The sequence below is a fragment of the Mustela nigripes genome, chromosome 7 (genome assembly GCF_022355385.1).
Source record: "Mustela nigripes isolate SB6536 chromosome 7, MUSNIG.SB6536, whole genome shotgun sequence".
Classification (NCBI taxonomy): domain Eukaryota; kingdom Metazoa; phylum Chordata; class Mammalia; order Carnivora; family Mustelidae; genus Mustela; species Mustela nigripes.
Window position 1 is genome coordinate 67,844,802 of NC_081563.1, and position 26,614 is coordinate 67,871,415.

The 26,614-nt window shown below is 35.7% G+C and overlaps 1 protein-coding gene across 1 annotated transcript in view; it reads left to right on the plus strand.

Moving 5' to 3' along the window:
• The window catches only part of PSME4 (proteasome activator subunit 4), a 113,006-nt gene that overhangs the window by 50,277 nt on the left and 36,115 nt on the right, over nucleotides 1-26,614 (plus strand). Inside the window, exons 10-27 of the mRNA XM_059406076.1 lie at nucleotides 231-496; nucleotides 3,190-3,376; nucleotides 4,333-4,422; nucleotides 5,190-5,254; nucleotides 5,513-5,663; nucleotides 6,634-6,732; nucleotides 6,953-7,022; nucleotides 7,478-7,545; nucleotides 8,621-8,836; nucleotides 9,408-9,565; nucleotides 11,065-11,160; nucleotides 18,375-18,430; nucleotides 21,318-21,374; nucleotides 21,576-21,631; nucleotides 21,725-21,823; nucleotides 23,385-23,447; nucleotides 23,590-23,685; nucleotides 25,460-25,591. Coding sequence (XP_059262059.1) covers nucleotides 231-496; nucleotides 3,190-3,376; nucleotides 4,333-4,422; nucleotides 5,190-5,254; nucleotides 5,513-5,663; nucleotides 6,634-6,732; nucleotides 6,953-7,022; nucleotides 7,478-7,545; nucleotides 8,621-8,836; nucleotides 9,408-9,565; nucleotides 11,065-11,160; nucleotides 18,375-18,430; nucleotides 21,318-21,374; nucleotides 21,576-21,631; nucleotides 21,725-21,823; nucleotides 23,385-23,447; nucleotides 23,590-23,685; nucleotides 25,460-25,591 — 2,025 coding nt within the window. The remainder of the gene's footprint in view (nucleotides 1-230; nucleotides 497-3,189; nucleotides 3,377-4,332; nucleotides 4,423-5,189; nucleotides 5,255-5,512; nucleotides 5,664-6,633; nucleotides 6,733-6,952; nucleotides 7,023-7,477; nucleotides 7,546-8,620; nucleotides 8,837-9,407; nucleotides 9,566-11,064; nucleotides 11,161-18,374; nucleotides 18,431-21,317; nucleotides 21,375-21,575; nucleotides 21,632-21,724; nucleotides 21,824-23,384; nucleotides 23,448-23,589; nucleotides 23,686-25,459; nucleotides 25,592-26,614) is intronic.

Here is a 26,614-nt window from a genome sequence, read left to right on the forward strand (position 1 = left end):
GGAAAATTCATCTGGTGTTGGAAATTAAAATTGATGTTTGAAATGCATTTTTATTATCAGTAATTTAATTGATAATAGCATTTTATTCTAGCTAATTATGCCATTTACGTCTTTGTAATAGATTGTAAGAGTGTTATTTTAAGAATCTTTATTTGGAGACTAGAAAGGAGCCATAAATATCTGTGTGGGAAAGAGAACCTACCTTGGACTTTCTGCTTCTGTGTCCCCAGAACAAGTTAATGAAACTACTTCAGCGGTTGCCAAACAGTGTTGTTAGAAGATTGCATCGTGAAAGATACAAGAAGCCTTCTTGGTTAACTCCTGTGCCTGATAGCCATAAGCTTACTGATCAAGATGTTACAGACTTTGTACGATGCATTATTCAACCTGTCCTCTTGGCTATGTTTAGCAAAACTGGTAGTTTAGAAGCAGCCCAGGCTCTGCAGAATCTTGCACTCATGAGACCGGAGTTAGTAATACCCCCTGTACTTGAAAGGTAAGTGGAGTTTTACATGTTTGGTTGAAGCCTTAGCTGTGGCTGCAGCTGTTCTGGTTATCCCTTCCTTCTACTCTTCTGTTCTGCATGGTTTTCTTTTGTGGCTTCTGTTTTGCTTTCTCAGTGCTTATTCTGGTTCCTTATAGGAGAAGCAAAGCATTTTAACATACTGATTGGTAACTTGATAAAGGTTTCCTGGAGATAAAAGAAAATTGACACAAAATGGATGGATAAAATATTTTTGGATTATTGGCACATTTTTACTCAAAAATTATAGGGCGCCTGGCAGGCTTACTCGGTGGAGCATGTAACTTTTAATCTTGGGGTTGTGAGTGTGAGCCCCATGTGGGGTGTAGAGATTGCTAAAAAATAAGATCTTAAAAAATTAATTAATAAGCTAATTAATTAAGCTCTGGCTGCTTTTACATCAAAGTGTATCACTAAATATTGAGAAGTGATTTGGGATGTCTTTTATTTCTTAGAAGCAGTGATAGAGAAGAAAATTTGACTATCTTTATTATTTTAATATATGCATAATCTCATGTGTGTTATTTCCAGTGTGAATTTTATTGCATTCATTTTGTTTCATATGTTGAACTGGTAACAAAAATAATTTTCCCTTTGCTGAGTTACTGTCACAATATAAGCCTTCTGTGCTTATATAATATTACTTAAGCTTTCTGTTAATTCCTTTGCTGCCTGAATTTGAGCTTTATGATTTCTCTCTTAATGTCTTACTCAAAAATAGAAGAAGAATGTTAGTTTTTAGGGCCCGGAAGGGTCTAACAGTTTGAGTTCCATAAAACAGATTTGTCGAAGATCCTTAGTGACAGAATGCAAGTGACAGCCTATTTTCTGGCTTAAAATTAAAATGGGATAATTGGGCACATTTGCTAGGAGTTAGATATCCTGCCAAAGGTCTTGACCAAAATAGGGCTCCATTATTTATAAATTTGAGTTGCTCATCTTATCTTGCCCTGTCCTCTTTGCCATAAATACTCAAGTTAAAGCTGTACCTCATTTTCCAAACCTCTCCCTTTTTGTGTGCACTTTGTGGGCACAGAAACTCTTCCAGCACAGATAATTAGGAAATGAAATGGGGAAGTGAGGCCATTTCTATGGTCTGAACCCCCAGTATTCTTTGCTCTTTGGTCATCATGTGGTAGCAGAAGCTAACAGTTCAGTGGCAGGTCCCTTGATGTTGCTCGTTGAGGAGAGACTTGCCTCTAAGGAGGGACTTCATTTTCTTGCGTAGTTAAAATTTTGAAGATTGGAGTTTTCGTAATTCTTGGCTTTCCCTTTGTTTTGCCTTATTTTAATGTTTTCCAGCTGATAAATTATCAATAGAGCGATATTTTTTTAGTAGAAGAAACAAAGCTTACAAATACAAGTAAATGATGAATCATGAACTCTACCTCTGACACTAATAATACACTGTATGTTAATTAATTGAATTTAAATGAAGTTAAATTTAAAAGAATAAATACAAGTAAAATTATCCATTATGTTTTTCTTTAGTTTTCAATTTTGGGACAAATTTAATAGCATATTAAATGATACATGCTTGGCCAAGAGAAGTATTTTGAAGGGTTTTTTTCTTTTTATGAAAGCAAAAGTCCTTTAGGGGCAACAAGGTGGCTCCATCGGTTAAGAGTCTGACTCAGGTCACGATCTCAGGGTCATAAGATGGAGCCCTGCCTTAGGCTTCCTGCGTGGTGGGGAGCCTGCTTAAGATTTTCTCTGTCTCTCCTCTCTCTCTCTCTTTCTCTTTCTGTCCCTCCCTCTCCCCCCTTCCCTCCCCATCTGCCTTTCCCCTGTGTGCCTGTGCTCTCTCTCTCTCTCTTCTTTAAAAAAAAAAAAAAGCAAAATCCTTTAAAAAGTAAAAATGGAGAAAATAAATTTTAGGTCCTGAATATATATCCCCTAAGGAAGGACAGCCTCTGTTAAAGAGCTGGTTTGCTTTCTTTACCTTCTAAAGCCTAAGCTTGCTGGTTTTTTAAATTGTGATTATAAATACTCTTTTTTTCCTACTTAAAATGAAATTTCCCTTATTTTTTCTGCATAAGAGAAAATTAAAATGACTACATTTTAGATTTTTTTTCTTCCTATGGAATAGATTCTTAAAAATGAAATTGCTGTGTGAATGTTCTTGTCTTACTTGGTGATCAAAGATTGTATTTGTATTATTCTCTTTTATTAAATCAGGGATCTTCACGTATGTTTCTAGAGCTGATGTCTAATTTTAAAATGCCAGTCCTTTTTAAAGTGTAAAATAGGAGAAATTTCAGCATTTTAGTAAAGATTATTTTTCCTGTAAAAGGGAAGAATAGGATAGTTGTCACTTGTTATTCCTGAATTCTAATAATTGCTGACCATTAGATTAGAATCTGTCATTGGAATGTGGAGGTGGATTCAGATGGCTGAAATAATGCAAAATCTGCCAGTTCATGTTCTTTTACACTGTGGAATTTGCATGGAGAAAGGTGGTAAGGGGATGGGGGTTAGGGAAACTCCTCCCTTTCCTTTATGTGTGTGATTCTGTTAACCTTGAAAACAGGTATTCATTCAAAATATTCTGCTAGCTACCAGCCTTAAGCTAAAGGCAGTTTATGAATTTGGTAGATATAATGTATTGTGCATGTTTATCTGTAATGGAACTGTTTTTTGTTTTTTAATTGTGTTTTAAACTATAGAACGTATCCTGCACTAGAGACTTTAACAGAACCTCACCAACTCACAGCTACTTTAAGTTGTGTAATTGGAGTAGCCCGAAGTTTGGTATCAGGGGGCAAGTGGTTTCCTGAAGGTCCAACACACATGCTACCTCTGTTGATGAGAGCATTGCCTGGGGTGGATCCAAATGACTTTAGTAAATGCATGGTAAGCATATTTATTATTCTGTTTTGTGTCTGAGTTCTAATTGTGTGAATAGGCATCCTTTCAAGTTCTGTTCAGACTTTTTAGAATATCATTGAATGTAAATTTGCTAAGTTTAGATCTGTGGATGGTTAGTTGATCTATATGTCATCCTTTGTAAGTAATTTGCTATAACCTGGATACGTTTAATGATTGTAAGATATTTTTGAAGCTTATTATGTATTTACTATTTTCCTTGAGCAAAAACCTTAAAAATCTTAGCATATGATTATTTGTACTTCCCTCTGTCTACACTGGTGACAGGAGGCATGATAAAAGCTGCTGGGTGCAAAATGCCAGGTCCCATTTTATATACACATCTCTTGACTTAAGAGTTGCTTACCTTCCCTTTTACCCAGTCTCTTGCTTTTGCTTCAGTATATTCTGTTAATGTTATATCTTAAGGTGAGGGGAGGGGGGTACTTCCTTGACAAAAGGTTGGAGAACGTTGTGCTTAAACCTAATAAATAACTATGAAAATAAACTTAGTATAACTTTATTACTAAAGTAACAGCTGCTTAATTATGAAGAACCTTAAAATATTCAATTCTAGGTGAAAAATTTCCAGAAAGACTATTGTGGGATTTCCCTCAAAATAATTTATTTGGGGGGTGCCTGGGTGGCTCAGTGGGTTAAGCCCCTGCCTTTGGCTCAGGTTATGATCTCAGGGTCCTGGGATCGAGTCCCACATATGGCTCTCTGCTCAGCAGGGAGCCTGCTTCCTCCTCTCTCTCTGCCTGCCTCTCTGTCTCCTCGTGATCTCGCTGTCTCTGCCAAATAAGTAAATAAAATTAAGGGAAAAAAAGCTTTACAAAAAAAAATATTAATTCATTTGGGCACTTTATTGTAGCTTATGGTATACTTGTATTTTTGAACTATATGTACATAATTAATGTTAAATTTTTTGCATCTTCCCACAGATCACATTCCAATTTATAGCAACATTTTCCACTCTGGTGCCTTTAGTAGATTGTTCATCTGTACTACAAGAAAGAAATGACCTCACAGAAGTAAGGATGCTTTCTACTTGTAAAAGGATTGGTTAACTGAGTTGTAACTCTTATTGTAAATGCATAGTAATATTTGATAGTTTAAATACTAGTAGTTTAAAATGACCCTTTCGTGACTAAAATGATATAAGTAGAGGACCACATCATTGGTAAGAAAGTCTGGCAGAGCGCCCACCAAAGGATATAGGTCAAAAATAGGTTATTTTTGTAAATAAGTGATATCTAGAGGTGTATTTACATTTTTGTCACTTTTAATTTTTTGTTAAGTGGAGATAGTGGTGGGTTTTTGTTTGTTGGTTGGTTGATTTGGTTTGGTTTTGGTTTTTCTGATTTTTTGAATTTAGGAATAAATTTATTGAGGGGATTGATACCTAATGAACAGACATTTTCTTCATTACAGACTGGTTATTTTAGAACTATTTTCTTTATTGTAAGCATGTTTCTGTTTTTGTTATTTGGATGTTCAGGTAGTAGGAGAAAATCCTGTATACATACACCAGAAACTTGGAAACTGTAGTTGATAAAGGTGGCTATTTGACTTCTGGTTTTGGCTCTTATAAAATATGTTAATTACTTCTTACTTGGGTTCCTGGAAAGTGGTAGATTGAGTTATTCTAAATTGATACACAGTTATGGTGCTATTTCTCACCATACTTAGTACAATAATAGAGTGTTAAATCTTTTTTATAGACCATAATTGAGTTTTAATAGTCCTGAGAAAAATTCAAGGACTATTTTTCATTTTTCTCCACATTGAAATATCCTAGGTGGAACGAGAACTTTGTTCAGCCACAGCTGAATTTGAGGATTTTGTCTTACAGTTTATGGACCGGTGAGTATGTACCCCAGACCTGCCCTTTGTTAGACATTCAGAGAGATGACTGTCCTGTCCAGCAACTTACAGCCTGTACATAGCCCCTGTCCCAGGACTGAACCCCTCAAGTTATAAGAAGACCATTGATAGTGAGCCATGCCCAAGTGGTAGAATAGCTATCATTTGAATAGTCATGACAGTGAAGACTTGTGTAATCATCAAAAACATGAAACTAGTTTTTAGTTGCTAAACTTATACTTTCTTTGGATTGTTTAGATGTTTTGGACTTATAGAAAGTAGCACATTGGAGCAAACAAGAGAAGAGACGGAAACTGAGAAAATGACTCACTTGGAGAGTTTGGTCGAATTAGGTCTGTCTTCTACATTTAGTACAATCCTCACACAATGTTCCAAAGAAATATTTATGGTAAGAGTCGCATTGCTACAAAAAATTAAATCCCAGTCTTGTAGGTTTATTTGTGTGTTTTAAAAACTGAAGTTACGGGGCGCCTGGGTGGCTCAGTGGGTTAAGCCGCTGCCTTTGGCTCAGGTCATGATCTCGGGGTCCTGGGATCGAGTCCCGCATCGGGCTCTCTCTGCTCAGCAGGGAGCCTGCTTCCTCCTCTCTCTCTCTGCCTCTCTGCCCACTTGTGATTTCTCTCTGTCAAATAAATAAATAAAATCTTTAAAAAAAAAAAAAAAAACTGAAGTTACTTTGGGTATTATACCATTTATCCTTTTTCTCATACTAAATTTTGAGAAAGATAAACAGTGGATTCTCATTATATTGACAAATTTCATATTTGCAAATTCATCTGCTTGCTAAAATTTATTTGTAATCTCCAAGTCAGTACTCATGGTGCTCTTGTGTAGATGTGTAAATGTGGTAAAAAAATGTGAGTTACACATATTCAGCTGAGGTGGAGTAAGGTAATGCTCTGCCTTCTTGTTTCAGCTCTGATGTAATCATGCTTTTGTGTCTTTTTAGTGCCAGGCACTAAAGTAACCCAGGCGCCTGAAAGTAACATGTTTTAGATAAGCTTTATTCAGGCATGAGTTATAGTGCTGTTGGCTGAGTTCCATGTTGTGAGTTAACAATATATATTAAATGCACATAAAACGAAATTATAAAATTTTATCAGTGGATGAAAATGTAAGCAGAGGGGTGCCTGGCTGGCTCAGTAGGTTGAGCCTCTGCCTTCGGCTCAGGTCATGATCCCAGGATCCTGGGATCGAGCCCCACATCGGGCTTTCTGCTTGGCAGGGAGCCTGCCTCCTCCTCTCTCTCTGCCTGCCTCTCTGCCTGCTTCAGATCTCTCTCTGTATGTCAAATAAATAAATAAAATCTTTTTAAAAGTTGCTTATAAGACCTTTTCATTTCTTAAACATTTTAACAGGTGGCCCTTCAGAAGGTTTTTAATTTTTCTATTTCGCATATATTTGAAACAAGAGTAGCAGGCCGCATGGTGGCAGACATGTGCCGTGCTGCTGTAAAGGTGAGTTTGGGGTTTTTGGACTGATGAATTAATGAGTCAGTAACCAACAGGTTTATATGGTTAATTATTTTATACATGCTTGTTATACTTAAAATACATTGTTTCAGTAGCAAATTACAACCCTTATTTGCCTCTGAAAATAGTGTTGGGGTATACTTTGTGACTGCTGAATGAATATTCATGGCCTTCCAAAAACTTACTTACACAAATATGTTTTCAGTGTTGCCCCGAGGAGTCTTTGAAGTTATTTGTTCCTCACTGCTGCAGTGTTATAACTCAGCTTACAATGAGTAAGTTATAAGGTTATTATTCTAAATTTATAATTTTAGGTAAAAAAAATTTTTTTTGTTTCTAGAACTCAGTGGGTGAAAATAAATTCTATAAGCTATACAATATTTTAATTTTGTAGTTTGTGATGAGGATTATTTGAATTAAGGTTTCATCCAAGTGACAGTTTAGAAATCCTACTTTATTAAGTTAGTATTTTCATGCATGCAGGAACCATGTAGATGTGGCCATTAAAAAAAAAAATCAATTTGTGAGATGTGGAGGAGCAGGTGCCCTGATTTGATGTGTTTATTTTCTTGAAAATGGAATTTTCACCTCCTCTGGAACAAGTTTAGCTTCATGAAAAAGGAATGAGACTTTTCTTAGCAATTAGAGATACTGAAGACAAATATTTGAAAATGATGCATTTAGTTGGATGTGTAGTTCTTTTTCCCTGATACTCTTTTGCCTTTTTTAGATGATGATGTATTAAATGAAGAAGAGCTAGATAAGGAGTTGCTGTGGAATCTTCAACTTTTGTCTGAGGTATTGTAAATCTTTGTAGTACTAAGGAAATATTACTGTGAAGATGATTTGGGTTCAGAATTTTTTTAAATTGACTTTAAAAAAAATATGAAAAGTCTGGTTTTTGTTTTTAAGATTTTTGTTTACCACTTATTTGGAGAGAGAGAAAGAGCATAAGAGAACACAAGTGAGGTAGGGGTAAAGGGAGAGGGAGTAGCAGGGAGCCTGACACAGTCACTCCCAAGATCCCGGGGTCATGACCTGAGATGAAAGCAGACACTTAATCGACTGAGCCACCCAGGTGCCCCATATTTGTTTGTTTGTTTGTTTTTAAGTAGGCTCCATGCTCAGCATGGAGCCCAGTGCAGGGCCTGAACTCCAACCCAGAGATCAAGAGTTTGGATGTTTAACCAGTTGAGCCACCCAGGCACCCCAAAGATTGATTGATTGATTGATTGATTGATTTGAGTAATCTCTCCACCCGGTGTGGGGCTTGAACTCATGACCCCAGGATTAAGAGTTGCATGCTCTACTGACAGCCAACCAGGCACCCTGATACTGAAAAGTTCAAAGTTTTAGATTTTCTTGGTACAGCTACAAAAAGTCAGATAATGGCATTTTCTTGTTATCAAGCGAGTCTGATAATTGTTGATGGCTTCATGAGCAGTGAAGTACTTTTTACTAATTAATTCTGATATTAGTAACTCATTATTTGAAAATCTCATTAGATTTGGCAGTACCTTTTTTTACTCTCCTGATTTTTTCTCTCTCTCTCTCCATAAGTTGAGCTCTCAGTCATACTTCATTTTCCTTTATGGGTTGGCTTACCAACCAATTAATTTTGTCTCTTTGAGGAAATAGATTCTTTGAAAAGGATGGTACTGTGGCATATGAGGGCCTGAATTCAGAGAATTTGTTTTGATCTCAAGAAAGAATTGTACGAATATAGTTAAAATGACAATTCTAAAATTAATTGAACATTTTTAAGAGACACTGTTACTATTTTAGACTAGTAGCTAAACATTGTCTGTTGCATTGATTATTGATTCTTAATCTTTTCATCAAAATATCTTCAACCATTTTCTTCTTCTTTTAGATTACTCGAGTGGACGGGAAGAAGTTGCTTCTTTATAAGGAGCAACTTGTAAAGATTCTCCAAAGAACCCTCCATCTAACCTGTAAGCAGGGTTACACTCTGTCCTGTAATCTCCTGCATCACCTCCTTCGCTCTACTACCCTTATCTACCCAACAGAGTACTGCAGTGTGCCGGGAGGCTTTGACAAGCCTCCTTCCGAATACTTTCCCATCAAGGCAAGCATTTTCAATAATTAAGAATCCAAGTACATACTGGGTTATTTTTCTAAGGATCCAGAGTGGGGTTTTTTTTTTCTTCTGTGTTGTGTGTGTAGGTGTCACTTTTTTATTTTTGAAGTAGATCATTAAAATTACTGGAATGTTTTAAACTTGGCAAGTGTAACAGAGCACAGAAGCAGCCTAGTTTTTTTCTTTTTTGTTGAGCTATCAGTCAGGTTGGTATGCTGTATGTAACTTGTATATTCCATATGATTTTATTGGGAAACTCAATAACTTTATAAGCTTACTCTTACTCTTAAGTAAACTCATATTTGAGTGGCTGTTCCAGGAGACTTTTCTTGAGTGATAATGAAGGGGTAATGAGTTTTGTGCCTTTTTTTAAGAGAGAGAGGGAGAAAAGGTGGGGAGGATCCAGCTCTGGGACTCGATCTCACAACCCTGAGAGAGCACAACCAACTGAGCCACCTAGGCGCCCCTCCCTGGAAGACCTTTTAAGTTACATGTACACATTTATTTGGGGTTTTTTCTCCAGTTTCACAGCTTGCTGAACAAATGCTGTCTTTTGTAGGACTGGGGTAAACCAGGGGACTTGTGGAATCTGGGCATCCAGTGGCATGTTCCTTCTTCAGAAGAAGTGGCTTTTGCCTTCTATCTGTTGGACTCTTTTCTTCAGCCTGAGCTCATCAAACTCCAGCACTGTGGTGACGGAGAACTTGAAATGTCTAGGTTAGTTTTCTTTTATAAACACTTAGTGTTTTGTGGTTGCAGACTGAAAAAAAATCTTTTTGTGTTTTTCCCTTTCTCTTTGCTGTATCTGATGTATTCATTTTCAGTGTGTGTTAATATCTGCCATACATATAATTTAAAAACCATTTAATATGGTGTGTAACAAATTTTGTCATAACATTTAAACCTTTCAGGAGCACCTGGGTGGCTCAGTGCGTTAAGCCTCTACCTTCGGCTCAGGTCATGATCTCAGGGTCCTGGGATCAAGCCTCACATCTTGGGCTCTCTGCAGCAGAGAGCCTTCTAACCCCCGCTCTCTGCCTGCCTCTCTGCCTACTTGTGATCTCTCTCTGTCAAATAAATAAATAAAATCTTAAAAAAATTTAAACCTTTTAAATAGAAAAATTCATTTTTTTTAATAGTTTGCTTTTTGTGACTTTTGCTTAGCAGTTTGACTTGTGCATCTTTTGGGAGGTATATGGAAATGCTTGTTTTTTAGATTCAGATTAAATTTTGGGGAGTTTTTTGTTTGTTTTTGTAATTCATATTATTGACATTAATGTTACTTAGTGAAATATTTCTGTGAGCTTTTTTTTTCTTTCCTAAGAAGCTTTAACAAAAAATAGTTATAAGATCATTAGACTTTTATAGTTTGAATCTTTGGACATTCCTAAAATAATAGTAAGAAAATTAAAATGTGTGAAATACCAGGAAATTTTAATAAGCAAAATCAGTAGGAATGGTTTGGAGGAGGAAAGAAGTATGACTGATGATGTCTGAACTTCTTTTTGGAGTAAATATTTAACTAGTCCTTTATTTATTTATTTATTTATTTATTATTTTGACAGAGATAAATCACAAGTTTATCTCTGTCAAAATAATAAATAAATAAATATCTAACCAGTCATTTATTTATTTATTTATTTATTTATTTATTTATTTATTTATTATTTTGACAGAGATAAATCACAAGTAGTCAGAGAGGCAGGCAAAGACAGAAGGGGAAGCAGGCTCCCTGCTGAGCAGAGAGCCCATTGTGGGGCCCGATCCCAGGATCCTCAGACCATGACTCCAGCTGAAGGCAGAGGCTTTAACCCACTGAGCCACCCAGGCACCCCTCCTAACTAGTCCATTTTTAAAAGTTGGGAGTATGCTGGAAGAGCTTCTGTAATACTGTTTTCCCTTTTTGTTAGTGGTAGCAATCTTTGGGTACATAGGTGATGATATTCAGAATTGATCACAGAGGGCAGTCAATTGCTGTTTCTGATTATTTAGGACCTATTTAATCCTAAGTAGGTCTGTACTATATTACCAATATAAACACTGTTAATTACCTTGTATTATGAAGTGGGTAAACTGAAAACATTTGACATTTCTTGGCCTTTATTTTATATATCCCCACTTTAGGTTCTTGTACTTCACCCTAGACTCTCCAAAGCCTTTTGTTAGACAGCGATTTGGAGTCTCCTAAAATATGAAAATACCTTTATCTTTTCCAGAGATGATGTTCTACAGAGTCTAACTATAGTGCACAACTGTTTAATTGGCTCAGGAAACCTCCTACCTCCATTGAAAGGAGAGCCAGTTACTAACTTGTAAGTAAAAATAACTACTTTACATATTTTGCTGTTTTGCCATTTGGCGTGTATTTTAAGTCTTAGTCACATAATGAGTCACTGGATTTATTATTGGTGTTGTTTCTGTATCACTTTAACCTTTTTGTCATAATTAGACCAAAAATACCTGAGACAGAATATAGGTCTATAAACTGTAAAGCTTTAATCAGATTTTCATATGGTACCAGGATAGGATAATTTTGAACGTTAATCAGTTTAAAAATATCAATACTATGTTTATCCTCTATTTCTGAGTTAAGATAAATGCTCTTTTGTTAAAAAAGAAAAAGAAAAATCTTTTTTTTTGGTCTGCAATCAGTGTTCATTAGGGATTTTATAGGAAAAATCTGCGTGTGTGTTTTTTTTAAATCTGCGTGTTTTTACATAAAAATTTGTGTTATTTTGAGCTTTAAAATTGTACTAAGCTGTTTTTATTAATTTAAGTGCTTTTCAGACTATTACAGTTTTGAATGAATGCCTTGATTTAGTCTATTGTCAGTGCAGTCATTCAAGTTGGAAAAAATTGAGCTTAAATGAAATCAGCAATATGTAATGTGAGCTCAACTTACTTAGTAGTGAGATACTAGTTGCAGGCCTAGTTTCAGTATACTGCCTTAGATCGTTTTCTCTCAACATCAACATCTCATTGCTGAGCAAGTTTATGAAAATCACATAAAAATGAGTAAGTAACCCCTTCCCCCTCAAAAAACACAAAGGGAAGAATTTTTTGTTGATTTGCAACAAAAATCTTAAAAACTTCAAGGAGTGGTTTTAAAATGTGGCTTGCTTGTCTTTTCCATATTTTGTATAATCATTGTTTGGGGTCATACTTTCTCCTGGTTCCTACTTACTTCACTCTAAAACCTGTTTCTAGGCATTGAACTTTAGATTGTTTGTTAGATTTGAGAGGGGGAAGTAGGGTCATCCCAGGTAAGGAAATCTGTTTTAAGTTTGTCTAGGGATTTGCTGAGTTGTTTGAAAGCACTTTTGGTTTTCATCAGTATTATAGTTTGATTTAGGGGCAATTTTACCAAAGTTCATCTTTTTTAAGACAGATTGATTTTAAACATTATTTAAAAATGAGAGACTCACAAAAATGGTTTTGATTTTCCTAATGATCTTAGCAGTTTATATGGTGGGAATTGAATGCTTATGGCATGCTGAAAACCTCTTTCGTACATAACAGATATATTACATCAGTAAATTTAGTTCTGCTTGAACATGTTGATAGTGGAGTTTTGGGAATTTAATCCTTTAAGAGCCAAAGGATGTGTCTTCTGTATATATGATTAGAAGATTTTTAGTTTTAAGTGATCCTTAGGATGCACTGCTGCAGGGTCCCCTCAGGAGGCAGAGAGGTTTCTGGTGCAGTTCTTTACTATGAACATATTTAATGTTTATGCCGTGTGCCCTATGCTAGCAAGTTGAAACAAGGTCTTTATCACTTTGAAATAAAAGTGAGTGCATCGGGACAAAGGTTCCTTATAATTGGTTATGATGAAACCAGTTAGGTTTGTAAATAAGGAAAAGAATATGGTGTTAACAAACATTTTATGAATGGACGTTATTAGCTTTAAAATTTATCCTGAGTATCCTTTGTAGGTTTTTCCCAGAGAAGTTGAGAAGGAAAGGTAATTTAGACTGAAAAGTTTTGTGTTTCAGAATTTTCACTATTAGGGTGAAAATTTTATGTAATAAGACATAATGAGGTAATACAAAATTACATTTACTATAAATATATATTGTTAATATATTTTAATAACTTACAAGTATAAATATGAAATGTTTTCTGGTATATTTACTAATACATAATAAATACAGAACGAAAACTTCAGTTGTTTTAATCACTGAACAATACACATTTTTAGGACTCTTTTTATATAGTTACATCTAGGCAAGGATAATGATTATATGAAGTAGAATCAAAGATTAATGAGCAGTCCTTTGCCTTTGAATCATCAGAGAGAGGGTTTAAAAAGTCTTTCCTGGACTTTTGAATAATTCTTACCAGAATCCTTTCCTTTAAAACCAGTTTCTAACTGATACCTCCTTGATCTGAAATCTTAACTTATTTTTATATTTTCTTTATGTAAATCTCAACTTTTTTTACAGGTAGCAAATTAGTTCTTACTAAAGTATCGTAAAATAAAGTTAGCTTTTTAAATTAAATTCAGAAATGCTTATTTTAATTTAGGTCTATAATTGCTAAGATTTCTAAATGTAAATTGATTTGAAAATGCTAATCAGGGGTTCTTGGCTGGTTTAGTCAGAGGAGCATGCGACTCTTGATCCTTGGTGTCGTGAATTTAAGCCCCACATGGGTATAGAGTTTACTTAAATAAATAGAACTTTTAAAAAAAAAGGCAAAACTAATCAAATGATTTCAATCAGTGATGCCACTGTTCTGTGATAATATATCATACATCTTAGTGTGAAGAAAGAATATCTGTAGCATAATTCTTGGAGATTATTAGCAGCAGGTCCCAATAAGAAATAGAGTAAAATATACCAGGTGGGGGAGAAAAGGAAACATACTTGTGACAAGTTCACTAATTAGTGTAATGCCTGAGGTGCCTGAGGAAGTCACTCTTGTCAATAACAATTTGGCTGTGGTATTGTGGGATAGTACGTATTTTCTGAAATACCAGACCGGTTTTTGGAAGCACGTAGCAACTCAGTTTTCTTTACAATTAGTCTTATATTTTTCTTATATATAAATCTCAGTTAGGTAAAAACATTCTAGCTGCTTAATTTTTGGGGTCAGATCTTTCATTATTAACTTTGCCTTGCACATGTATTAGTAGCATTTGTCCTCTAGAAAATTGCAATAATGAGAAACTGGAAACTTGGTTCAGTTCTGAGTTTTCCTGTAAGAAAATCTAATTTAGTTCCTAGTAGAGTATATGGCATAGTCTTAGAATCCCATTGTTCAGGTAAATGGCTACTAAATGTGCAAACCAATTTTCTGTGCATTGTATTAGAGACTGACAAAATATAAAAACTTAGATGAGTTGATTGTCGTAAGTAGAAAATAATGATGAACCTCATGGTATTTTCATTGTATTTTTTTGGCCTTTGGCAATATAGGATTACTAAATATCTTGTTGTATATATTATAAATTTTACTGTTTCAGAGGATGGGTAAACTAGGGTCCCTTGAGGGTAATTAAGTGTAAATTTCTTCAGTACAATTTGACTTTTTGGCAGTTTTGTCAGATACCAAGGTTGCTGAATTAATCTTAAAATGGAACCTCTCTGTTTTGCTGTTGGAACCTTTAGTTAATGACTTAATAGAAATATGTGTGATATAGTTTACACTCCTAGTTCTACCTTTATAGATGTGGAAGTTGGATTATGTCTTTTCAGGGTTGTACAGGAATTTTGGACACTTGCCTTTAATCCTGAAATCGTCATTAATTTCTCCTTTTGCAGTCCACTCTTTATAATCTTTTAGGTCTAACCAGCTATCACAAGATGCAAAAAACTAACATCTATAAAAACAGGGTTACTCAAGGTAGAGGAGTCATCATTTTTCATCTCCGATATTTCTTCTTTACTTTGTGCCCCTTTCCTCTGATAGATCTGTCAGGCCATTCTTAGTTAAAATCATTCTTAGGATCTCAGCTTATACTAACTTCTGAAGCAAAGAAAACTTCATAGTTAAGGTCTAAGAGTTGAGACCATTTCATTAATATGTGAAAGGATGTGTTGTTCTGCGATGAGGGGCAGGGCTAGCTAACCTCTCTTGGCACCTCCAGGAAACTACCCAGCTCTGCTGGGGGAGCTGCACACAGAAAAGGAAACAGTTACTACTCCACGGTGAGTAACCCTGTTTTCTCCTTATTTCACCTTCTGACTGTTTTCATTGATTTTTTAAAGCTTGTGTGTCAGACATGGAAATAGTTCTTATGCTCAGAGTTAATTTTAAACCTAGCAACCTTTTGTTCACATGGTAGAGCAAGAGCCAGTTTTTCATTTGTGTTTATAGCTATTATTGTTGCCTAGGATTGAATTGGATAACAGAACACAGAAATAGGTCAATTGTTTCTTGTGAAAACACTTGTAACCTTGATTGGAAAACAAAATCTGTTAGTATTAGTGGCTTGATTTTATACCTTTTATGTTTGCTTTCTTCTGGGGGCGGGTGGTTGGTTATTGGGAAGTATAGGCTGTTCTTCCAGCTGTAGACAAGAAGTATTGATTACACTAGTTTCATGACAGTTCACTAGCCTTCGTTTGCATATTGGATTTGCATTGTATATTTTGCTTTTGTGTTATTAGTCATTTCTTCCTTTTTCACTGTCCTTTCTCTCCCAGTGATTATTTTCATAGTTCCGCTCTAATCAAATCTGGAGAAGATCGCCATCTAGTGGTATAAATAACATAGCTGTCAAACGTCTAGGGCTTTTTTTCTTTTCTTTTCTTTTCTTTTCTTTTTTTTTTTTTTGGTGGCACAAATATTGAACACATATTGTTATAAATTAGGTGGCCTGGTGCTGTCTAGTGCTTTGAAGCTGATTTAACTTTGCTTTTGTATAAATAATTAAATATGTTGTGTAGGAATTGTTAGAATTTTATTTAGTTCCTGATGTCAAATTATTACTGTTTGTAAAATGCACCAGGGAATGAGAAAAATGAATTTCAGTTATAGTGGGGGCAGTGATGGTATTTGATTTAAATTCTACATATGGCTACTCTAGCTTTAAATCAGAACTCACATCTGTAAATGTTGAGGGCACTTTAAATATGTTCAGTTAAGATTCTGTGCATAACTAAAAGTGACACTAAGCAGTTTTAAGTATAAAAGTATAGGGCAGCACACATGTACTTAGTGTGGCCACAAAGAGATACAATCATAAAGTCTTACTCGGGTAATGGATACAGATTTCTTTTAGAAAATTATTCTAAAGCCTAGAGAAAATTATTTAGTATATGTATTTAAGTTTGTTGAGAAACGTTTAGTGTAAAACTTGTCAGTCCAATGAGAGTTTAATTAAATTGTTAGAGAAGAAGTGATCTATTAAAACTGAGTCTTAGACAAATAAATATAAAAGGACTTTGTGATGGATAAGAACAAATAAAGCTGGAATATATGTCTAACCAGATGCCTTTTGTACACTTGAGGTATGAAAGGTGTGTTTTAGTTCACATTTCAAAAGGAAAGCCAAAGCTGAGTTTATTTAAATGTACTTCTTAATACTTCAGAATCCCATATTGGTTGAGATATTTTGAAACACTTGTAAATCAGTGATAATTTTCAGATTTTCTAAGTAGGGAAACAATCCAGAATGACATGAATTTTAAAAATAAGTATCAAGGCTCTTAGATGAGATTCACTTTTTTAAATGTGATTACAGTATTAATAATACTGGTATTACTAGAGTCAGAAAGGCATAGAAGCAAAACATTTCAAATTCCCAGCTGATAGTCTTTTTTTGTTGGATAGTTAGGGTTTTATATGGGTATACACACACACACATACCCAGTAAAAATTCAAAATAGCTTAATGTAGTGGTTGTTTTTTTATGTTGTTTGTAAGAATAGTTTTGTGACTAATTAAAATGCATGCTTGGTTCAATATTTTTTGGTACTAGGTACAAACTGGGTAAGGTACAATAGCATTCTTCACACAACTACTGATGTTTACAGCCGCAGTGAGGAGACATCAACTCTCATGTGATAGCTCATGGCAAGCCTTTTCCTGTGCTATATAGGGAAGGAAGGATGAGTGGGTGGGGGTTAAAATCTTATGCTTTATGCTTGTTACTGTTTGAGCACAGTCTTTTCCTCTTTGGTGGCGAAATCTAATTTCAGTAGAGATGTTAGACTCCTTGAAGTTCATTGTAAAGGAATCTGATTTTATTTTTAACTGACTAGATTCTGGATACTTATATATTAATTAATCATACACAGTTCTACGGAATGCTCAAGTTTGCAAGATGTTGCCAAAGGCTGAAGTTTTATAGAATGAAAACCAAATTTTATGAATTTGAATTTGAACTTCAAAGTATCTGAAAAGCAAATCAGTATTTTATATTATAAAATATAACCATTCTTTGTTTATACTCTGTAGGCTTGGTTTGAAACACGAGACAGTATCGTTGCCATCCTAGGTCCTAGATTATGGTGAGGAACATAGTTAAATAATTGGCAGTTTAGTAATCTTAATATTATTACCCATTTAGAGAAATCCAAGAATTCATATCTACCAAATATTAAGATAGAGATAACTTGCTCAATTCAACTTAAGAAAATATAATATAAATGGGGGTATGTTGATTTAAAAAATAGTTTTCTCTTCATTACAAGTGCTATGTAGTTCATGAGTGATGAGTAGTAACCAGTCACTATAAAAAAATTTTTTATAACTAATTAGCTTTGTGTTAGGTAAGCTTACCCCATGTTTCCTTGGCATTTATGCCTATGTTCTTCCTCTTAGAAAAGTTGTTGAATTGATATTGTATCTTGAAATGTTGAAAATTATATTTTTCATTGAAGAAAATTTAGATTTCAGATATAAAGGTTCGTATTCCCTAGTAAAATCTGTTCTTACATACCTTAAAAGTGACTTTTAGTTGTTTAATGAGTTTAACTAGCTGGGTCTGTTTCTGTTAATATAATTCTTTGTGGCAGATCTTTAATTAGAAAATGCAGTGTTTTTATATCTGATCATATTCAAAAGAAAGTAATGGCATTTTAACTGTAGGTGTTAGGAGAGATCAGTTTGGGTGGCTTTTAGAGGAGAGGTAATGATTATTTAAAGAAGTTTGTCTGCTATGTATTTTATAATAAAATTTGACTTGAGTTTTTGGTGTCCAGTTTTAACCTTTATTATACCATTATAAAACTGACTTTTCTTTGTATAAATGTGTATAAGAATTTATCATCAGATTTAAGCTTTTACACTTGAATATTGAACATCATTATTATGTTTATTTGGCTGGTGAATTTTCCCCCATAAAGTCATTAAATTTAATTAACATTTTCTTTAAGATGAACAATACTGTCCTTACTGAAACATAACATTAATCTTCAGAAGGACAGAGTAGGGAGTTGAAGTACTGAAGATGAGAAATCTGTTTGTTAAAAGAACATCATCTTTGTTTTGATTTAAACATTCTAGCAATGACACTTCCCTTTAATCTTTCTTTTTGATATTATTAATAAATGCAAGCACTCTTGTTTTTATACAGGGTACCAAGTATGGTGTCCTTGGAAGAGACAAAGTTGTATACTGGACTTGAATATGGTATGTAAATTATAATCTGAGTAAATCTTATATGGACAGTTTTTGTCAGTTACTCTATAAGGGTTAAAATGGTCAGAAAAAGATAAATACCATATGATTTCACTCATACATGGAATTTAAGAAACAAAATAGATTAACATAGGGGAAGGGAAAATAAAATAAAATAAGATGAAAATAAGAGAGGGAGGCAAATCATAAGAGACCCTGAACTCCAGGAAACAAACTGAGGGTTGCTGGAGGGGTGGGAGGTGGGGAGAAGGGGTAATTGGGTGATGGGCATTAAGGAGGGCATTTCATTATATGAGTGCTGGATGTGATATACAACTGATGAGTCACTAAAATTTTTTTTTTAAGATGTTTTTTATTAGAGAGATCACAAGTAGGTAGAGAGGTGGGCAGAGGCAGAGAGAGAGGGAGAAGCAGGCTCCCCACTGAGCAGAGAGCCCGATGGGTGTTCTATCCCAGGTCCGGAGATCACCACCTGAGCCAAAGGCAAAGGCCTAACCCACAGCCCCACAGGCTCCTGAGTCATTAAATTCTACTCCGGTAACTAATGATATAGTATATATCAACTAAATTGAATTTAAAATAAGGAATTTTAAAAAGTTAATACAGCCACTCTGGAAAACAGTATGATTCTTCAAAAAGTTAAAATTAGGGGCTCCTGGGGCACCTGGGTGTCTAAGTGGGTTAAAGCCTCTGCCTTCAGCTCAGGTCATGATCCCAGGGTCCTGGGATCGAGCTCTGCATTGGGCTCTCTGCTCAGCAGGGAGCCTGCTTCCTCCTCTCTCTCTGCCTGCCTCTCTGACTACTTGTGATCTCTGTTTGTCAAATAAATAAATAAAATCTTTAAAAAGGGGGGGTGCACCTGGGTGGCTCAGTCATTAAGCATCCCAGAGTCCTGGGATCGTGCCCCACATCAGGCTCCCTGCTCGGTGGGAAGCCTGCTTCTCCCTCTCGAACTCGCCCTGCTTGTGTTCCTTCTCTCGCTTTGTCTCTCTCTGTCAAGTAAATAGATAAAATCTTAAAAAAAAAAAAAGTTGAATATACGACCCAGCAATTGTACTACTAGGTATTTACCCCGAAGATACAAATGTAGTGATCTGAAGGGGCACCTGCACCCCAGTGTGTAGAGCAGCAATGTCCATGATAACCAAAATGGGGAAGGAGTCAAGATGTCCATCAGATGAATGAATAAGGAAGACACACACTGGAATATTACTCAGCCACAAAATAATGGAGTCCTGCCATTTGCAATGATGTGGATGGAACGAGAGGGTATTACGCTAAGCAAAACGACTCAAGAGAGGAATTATATGATTTCACTCATAAGTGGAATTTAAGAAACAAAGCAGAGGATTATGGGGAAGGGAGGGAAAAACAAAATAAAACAACATCAGAAAGGGAAACAAACTATAAGAGACTCTTAATTATAGGGAACAAAGAGGGCTATTAGAGGAGGGTGGGTGATGGGGGGATGGAGTAATTGAGTGATGGACGTTAAGAAGGGCACCGGGTCTAATGAGCACTGGGTGTTATATACAGCTGGTGAATTACTGAACTTCACCTCTGAAACTAATAATATACTATATATTATGAATTTAAATAATGAATTTAAATAAGTTTACTAATGAATTTGAATAATTTTTTGAATTTAAGTAACTTTTTTAAAAAGAGTTAAAATGGAGTAAGTAATATGTAGTTAGAATTTCCCTAGTCTCTTTTTCATATATAAAATGAATATTAATTAATACACCATAGCTATCTTTGCTTTCCTTGGAGAAATCGGAAAGTTATTTATATAAAGAATATAAAAGGTGCCTGGGTGGCTCAGTGGGTTAAGCCTCTGCCTTCAGCTCAGGTCCTGATCTCAGGGTCCTGGGATCGAGTCCCACGTCGGGCTCTCTGCTCCGCAGAGAGCCTCCTTCCCCCTCTCTTTCTGCCTGCCTCTCTGCCTACTTGTGATTTCTCTTTGTGTGTGTGTCAAATAAATTAAAAAAAAAAAAAAAAAAAAGAATAGCCAAGAAAAGATAGAAATTGGATCAGGTAAATTAATATTTGGATGCTTTCTGTGTACAGAGACAGATTTTCATATATCATCATGTTCATTTATGTTTAGAATTGTTTTAGAACTGACACATTATACTTGATGTGAATGTGAAAATATTATAACCTTTATCTTTGTGTCTTCCTGTCATAGTGAATTAAATTTCATATAAATATGTAAAACATTGTGTTAACTTAATGTTCTGAATCTAACATTAATAGAAACTTAGTATATTTCCTTATTGTTGGATTAACAGTAGAATTAACTGCATAGATAAATTGCTAAGGTATAACTTTTGTTGGCTTGTTTGGGTCACCCATAACCAATTAAAGAATCCTGTGCACTTAAGATCTCTAATTAGTGAATAGAACCTTTGAAATTTTGGCAAAGTTTTTTTTTTCTCCCTCTTCCTTGCCTGCCAAGAAAGTTTTATAAGCAGGTCTTTGTAAATGTGAAGGTTTTAAAAATTACTCTATCATACCTGGAAACTAATCCAGCTATGATTAAGGCAGACCTACTTGGTTTTTTCCTGGATACATGATATATTCTTTTTCTTTTTTTTTTAAGATTTTATTTATTTATTTCGGAAAGAGAGACACAGTGAGAGAGGGAACACAAGCAGGGGGAGTGGGAGAGGGAGAAGCAGGCTTCCCACCGAGCAGGGAGCCTAATATGGGGCTGGATCCCAGGACCCTGAGCTGAAGGCAGACGTTTAATGACTGAGCCACCCAGGTGCCCCTACATGGTTTATTTATATATAAACTGTTGATGTAAGTAAGCTTCAACAGCTGGGAGCATTCAGTGTGTCTAAAATGCCTTTTCTCTTTTTTAAAAAAATAGATCTATCCAGAGAGAACCACCGAGAAGCAATTGCTAGGGTCATAAGGAAACTTCTTAGTGAGTACATATATGATTTAACTTATTTTTACTAATAAATATTTGGGAATTTTATAGCATATGTGCTTTTACTCAACTTTGTTTAAATTCTAAATAGAGCAGCTTTTTTTCCCTTAACTAAGAGATTCTTAACTATCTAGAGTCCTGTAGTAACTCAAAGTATTTAGTATTTTAACCAAAATCCATTTTTTTCTATTGTAGACCACATACTTAACAATTCAGAAGATGATACTAAGTCTTTGTTTCTTATCATAAAGGTACAATTGTCCTTTAATAGTTACATGATTATTAATGTGACTAGTTTTGACATGATGGCTTGTAAATATATAATTTGATATTCTTTGAAACAGATTATTGGAGACCTCTTGCAGTTCCAAGGATCTCACAAACATGAATTTGACTCCCGTTGGAAAAGCTTTAACCTAGTAAAGAAATCAATGGAAAACCGGGTCAGTATTTTCACCTAAAAAACTCTGAATTAATTTTTTTAAATGTGTTTAGTACTGAAATAGTCATTTGATTTAAGGATTATTCAGCATACAGAGGAAGTTTCCCTGTAAGTAAAATAGATTTTCAAATATTATATCACGGTATAATCAAAAGAATGCTGGGAAAATGTTTACTCCTACAAACTCTTCTGTGAGTTTCCATTCCAGGACAGTGTCTGAACTCTCATTGGGAATTTGGAGTGTGGTAAAGTGGCAGGCTGCCGCCTAAGAACTTGGGGGAATAAAAGATAGGAAGAGTTGTCCACGCGTGTGGATTTAAAGCATCTCACTCTATGGAGATCTTGAAAAATTATCTCTTAACGTTATCTTTGTGTCCAAGAGACGTTGGTACCTCTATGGAGTATAGTATTCTCAGGAGCATCGAAGAAGAATACTTATGCCAGCCATTTGATGTTGATAGCAAGTGTTCTTTAGGAAGCTTTTGGAAGCTGAGTCAGTTTAGGAAGGGTCACTGCATATTTTAAAGGGAATGGCAGGTAAAAGGGCAGGGAGACATACAAACATGGCAGGGAACAGTGGCTATTGGGCAGAAACAGCAGGTGACAACTGGGTCATTTATAGTTTTTTTTTTTTTTTTAAAGTTCATTTGTTTATTTAAGGAATCTCTAACCCCATGTGGGGCTGGAACTCAATGACCCTAAGATCAAGAGCCAGCCAGACGCCCACAGGTTGTTTTTTTTTTTATCCCCAGAAAGTTCTTCAGTTTTATATTCAGCATAGAGGAGTCATTACAGGTTCTGAAGTATATCTGATATGAATATTGGCTTATTGAATATTCAGTGACTTTTGAAAAGCTCTGTCACCGCTGAGGAAGAAAACAGCAGTAGGAGTTTGAGACTGGAAGCAGGGGAGGGTAGTTAAACTATCACAATAGTCTAGATGGAAAAACACAACCTGAATCAAGTCACCGGTGTTGGGATGGAAATAAGATGTTTTGAAAAAGAAGATTTTGTAGAGACTTGATGGCTAGTGAGATAAAGGTGTGAAAGAGGAGCAGTCTCAGTTCCAGGTATCTGCCTTCAGTAACCGGGTAGAAGATTAGGTGGAAGGCGAGACCATTAAAGATAATTTTTAGAAAAGTAAAAGGTATATATTCTACAGTAAACATACACAGTTACCTGGAAAGGCTATTTATAAATATAACAGAGTCAAGCAATTTTCTTAGTTGTCTCTTTTTGTACTTTTGGTATTTGACTGAAAAAGGACCAGCTCAGTTCCTCTCCCGTGCATAGATCCATTGGTAAATTACCAGAGGAAAACACAGTGTTGGTTGAGCTCTTTAAAGGGCTACTTCTACTATTTGCCATAAAATTAAATGAAATAGTATCTTTTAACGTAAGCCTCTTCACTTTAGAATAAATGAAATACCACCAGTACTCACCAGTCCAGTGTGAACCTCTACAGTTCAGTAAAAATTTGTCAGTAAGGATTCAGGGGAACCCATGGGTGCGGTCAATTAGGAACAATGTTGAGTGTCTTTGTTTTCTACTTTGTTTTTTAGCTCCATGGGAAAAAACAACATATCAGAGCCCTACTGATTGACAGAGTCATGTTACAGCATGAGGTAAATCTCTTTAAAATCATGATGACTTTTTTAAATGACAGTTTTCCAGATGAATATGTAATTATTTGTGTTACATCATAGTTAAATGAACTTTTCAGTAAAAACTTAGAGATTTGATTTTTACCTTGTTTTCTTTTTGTAGCTACGAACACTGACTGTTGAGGGTTGTGAATACAAACGGGTACATCAAGATATGATCCGAGATCTTCTTCGTTTATCTACAAGTTCATACAGTCAGGTAAGTCACATCCCCTCTGCACCCCTCCCCAGCTCCACTTCCCCGTTTTACTACAATGCAATCTAAATAGCCCCATTTCAAATACAAGGAAGTTTAAATAATTTATTGGAGGGGTGCCTGGGTGGCTCATTTGGTTGAGCGTCCAACTCTTGATTTCACCTCAGGTCTTGATCTTGGAGTCATGAGTTCAAGCTTTGCATGGAATCTACTTAAAATAATAATAATAATAGTGATTATTATTATTATTATTTATTGGCATAGAATGCACTTTTCAAATTACACATATTTTCTTTTTTTTTTTTTTTTAAGATTTTATTTATTTATTTGACAGACAGAGATCACAAGTAGGCAGAGAGGCAGGCAGAGAGAGAGGAGGAAGCAGGGTCCCTGCTGAGCAGAGAGCCCGATGCGGGGCTCGATCCCAGGACCCTGGGATCATGACCTGAGCCGAAAGCAGAGGCTTTAACCCACTGAGCCACCCAGGCGCCCCGTCAAATTACACATATTTTCAAGCTAATTTTAGTAGTCATTTAAAAACAATGTTTATTTTTACTGGTTTTTGTTCCTTCTCAAGTTTGGTTTTTTTTTTTTTTAAGATTTTATTTATTTATCAGAGAGAGAGGGAGAGAGAGCGAGCACAGGCAGACAGAATGGCAGGCAGAGGCTGAGGGAGAAGCAGGCTCCCTGCTGAGCAAGGAGCCTGATGTGGGACTCGATCCCAGGACGCTGGGATCATGACCTGAGCCGAAGGCAGCTGCTTAACCAACTGAACCACCCAGGTGTCCCTCAAGTTTGTTTTTTTTTAATGTAAAGATGATAGGGGCACCTTGGTTGCTCAGTCATTAAAGGGCTGCCTTTGGTCATGATCCCAGGGTCCTGGAATGGAGCCCGCATCAGGCTCCCTGCTCGGCAGGAAGCCTGCTTCTCCCTCTGTTCACCCCCCTGCTTGTGTTCCCTCTCTCTTTGTCTCTCTCTCTCTGTCAAATAAATAAATAAAATCTTTTTTTAAAAATGCAGAGTTGATAGATAGCACAAGTGCAGTGTTGCTACAACTTAATCAGATCATATTGTGAAAGCCAGTCTGTGAAGGCTGTATGATTCTTTCTAGATGTTATGGTTGGGTTTCAGCAACCTGCTACCATATGAATTATGGGGTCCATCCTTTAAGGAAGCAAAGGACCAAGAGACGATCTCTTTAAGCACAGAGAACTGGGAAAGCAAAATTCATGAATAGCCAATTATTCTGTCTTTAATAAATAATGTTAAGTTAGGACACAGTCTCTAACTCAAAGATTTCACCTAAAAGGTTTGAAATACGTACAGGGGGTTACTTTTACTATTTTTGGTTATTATTCATTACAATTTAGTTCATGGGTTATAATCTTATACTGAATCTTTTGTTTGGGTTCAAAACATACGGGCTCTACTTACGGTTTGCATTGAAAAGGTAAAAGTTCTGTGTTTTAGAAAGTCTTTGATTTTCTTTGCATAAATACAAGAGAAAATCTAACTCTTCTCGTCAAACGTTATTTAGAATAGAAAGCTAAATAGTCTGCTGATTATGTTACAGGACAAATGCATATCAGTTCTGTTCAGTCTCTCCTTTATCAAAAATATTTGAACTTCTGTAATCTAAACCATGGATGTAGTTGGTGGTAATATGCTTTTCCTTTTGGTAAAAAGATAATCATTTATTTATTTTTGGTAATTTCTTTAGAAACTTTTTGTTGTCTACTATATAATAAAAGTTCTTTGTTAATAATACTTTCTTCAGGTCAGAAATAAGGCTCAGCAAACATTTTTTGCTGCCTTGGGTGCGTATAACTTCTGTTGCAGAGATATCATTCCCTTGGTTTTGGAGTTCTTACGGCCTGATAGACAAGATGTCACACAACAGCAATTCAAGGTATAGGGTTCTTTGTTGGGTCTTTTGTTTTGTTTTGTTTTTCTAATTATGAAAATTTTCAGATACACAGTTGAAAGACTTATACAGTAAATATCAATATGTCTACCACTCAGATTCTGTATTTAATATTTTAATATATTTGTACATACAAATAAATACATTTGGATGTATTTATCTACATCCATATCATTTTTTTAGGTATTTCAAAACAAATTGAAGACATCACTGTCCTACACCTTTAAACATAGTCTTTTTTCCTCCCTATTATTCACTCTTCCTATGTTTATGATTGACGTTATGATGGGGAGAAAATGTAGGCTGCAGTTTGAGTTGAGCACCAGTGGATAAAGAGCCTAGCTGGCCTGTAGGAGTGGGGGGGGCTGCAGGACCAAAAGGTTTAGAGTAATGTGAACAGCATGTTGGAGGGCCTGAGACAGGGAGAAATGTAGAAGTTTGAGCAACTGAATGAGAGCTTGTGGGGGCGCCTGGGTGGCTCAGTGGGTTAAGCCTCTGCCTTTGGCTCAGGTCATGATCTCAGGGTCCTGGGATCGAGCCCCCACATCGGGCTCTCTGCCCAGCAGGGAGCCTGCTTCCCTTCTCTCTCTGCCTGCCTCTCTGCCTACTTATGATCTCTCTCTGTTTAAAAAAAAAAACTGAATGAGAGCTTGTATGAGTAGAGCAGAGAAGGAAGGAGATGAATAAGATAAGGAAAACAGTATATCTCACAGGGGTGTAGGAGAGTATAGGTGAAACATAATGCTTTTACTATCAGATAGAAGTGGATTGATTGAAAGTGATTTAGGAGGGAGAATTGATGAGATTTGGTGGTTGAGTATGAAGGAACTGAAAAAAGGAGGTATCAAAATTATTAAGGTTCTGGATTGTACAGCTGGTTATTGGGTACATCAGAGGGAGAGAAAAGGGAGAATAGATGATGAATTTGTTTGGGTAAGTAATATATGAAGTATTTCCTATAAACTAAGAGAGGATGTCAAGTAGGTAGTTAGATACCATTTCACTCAG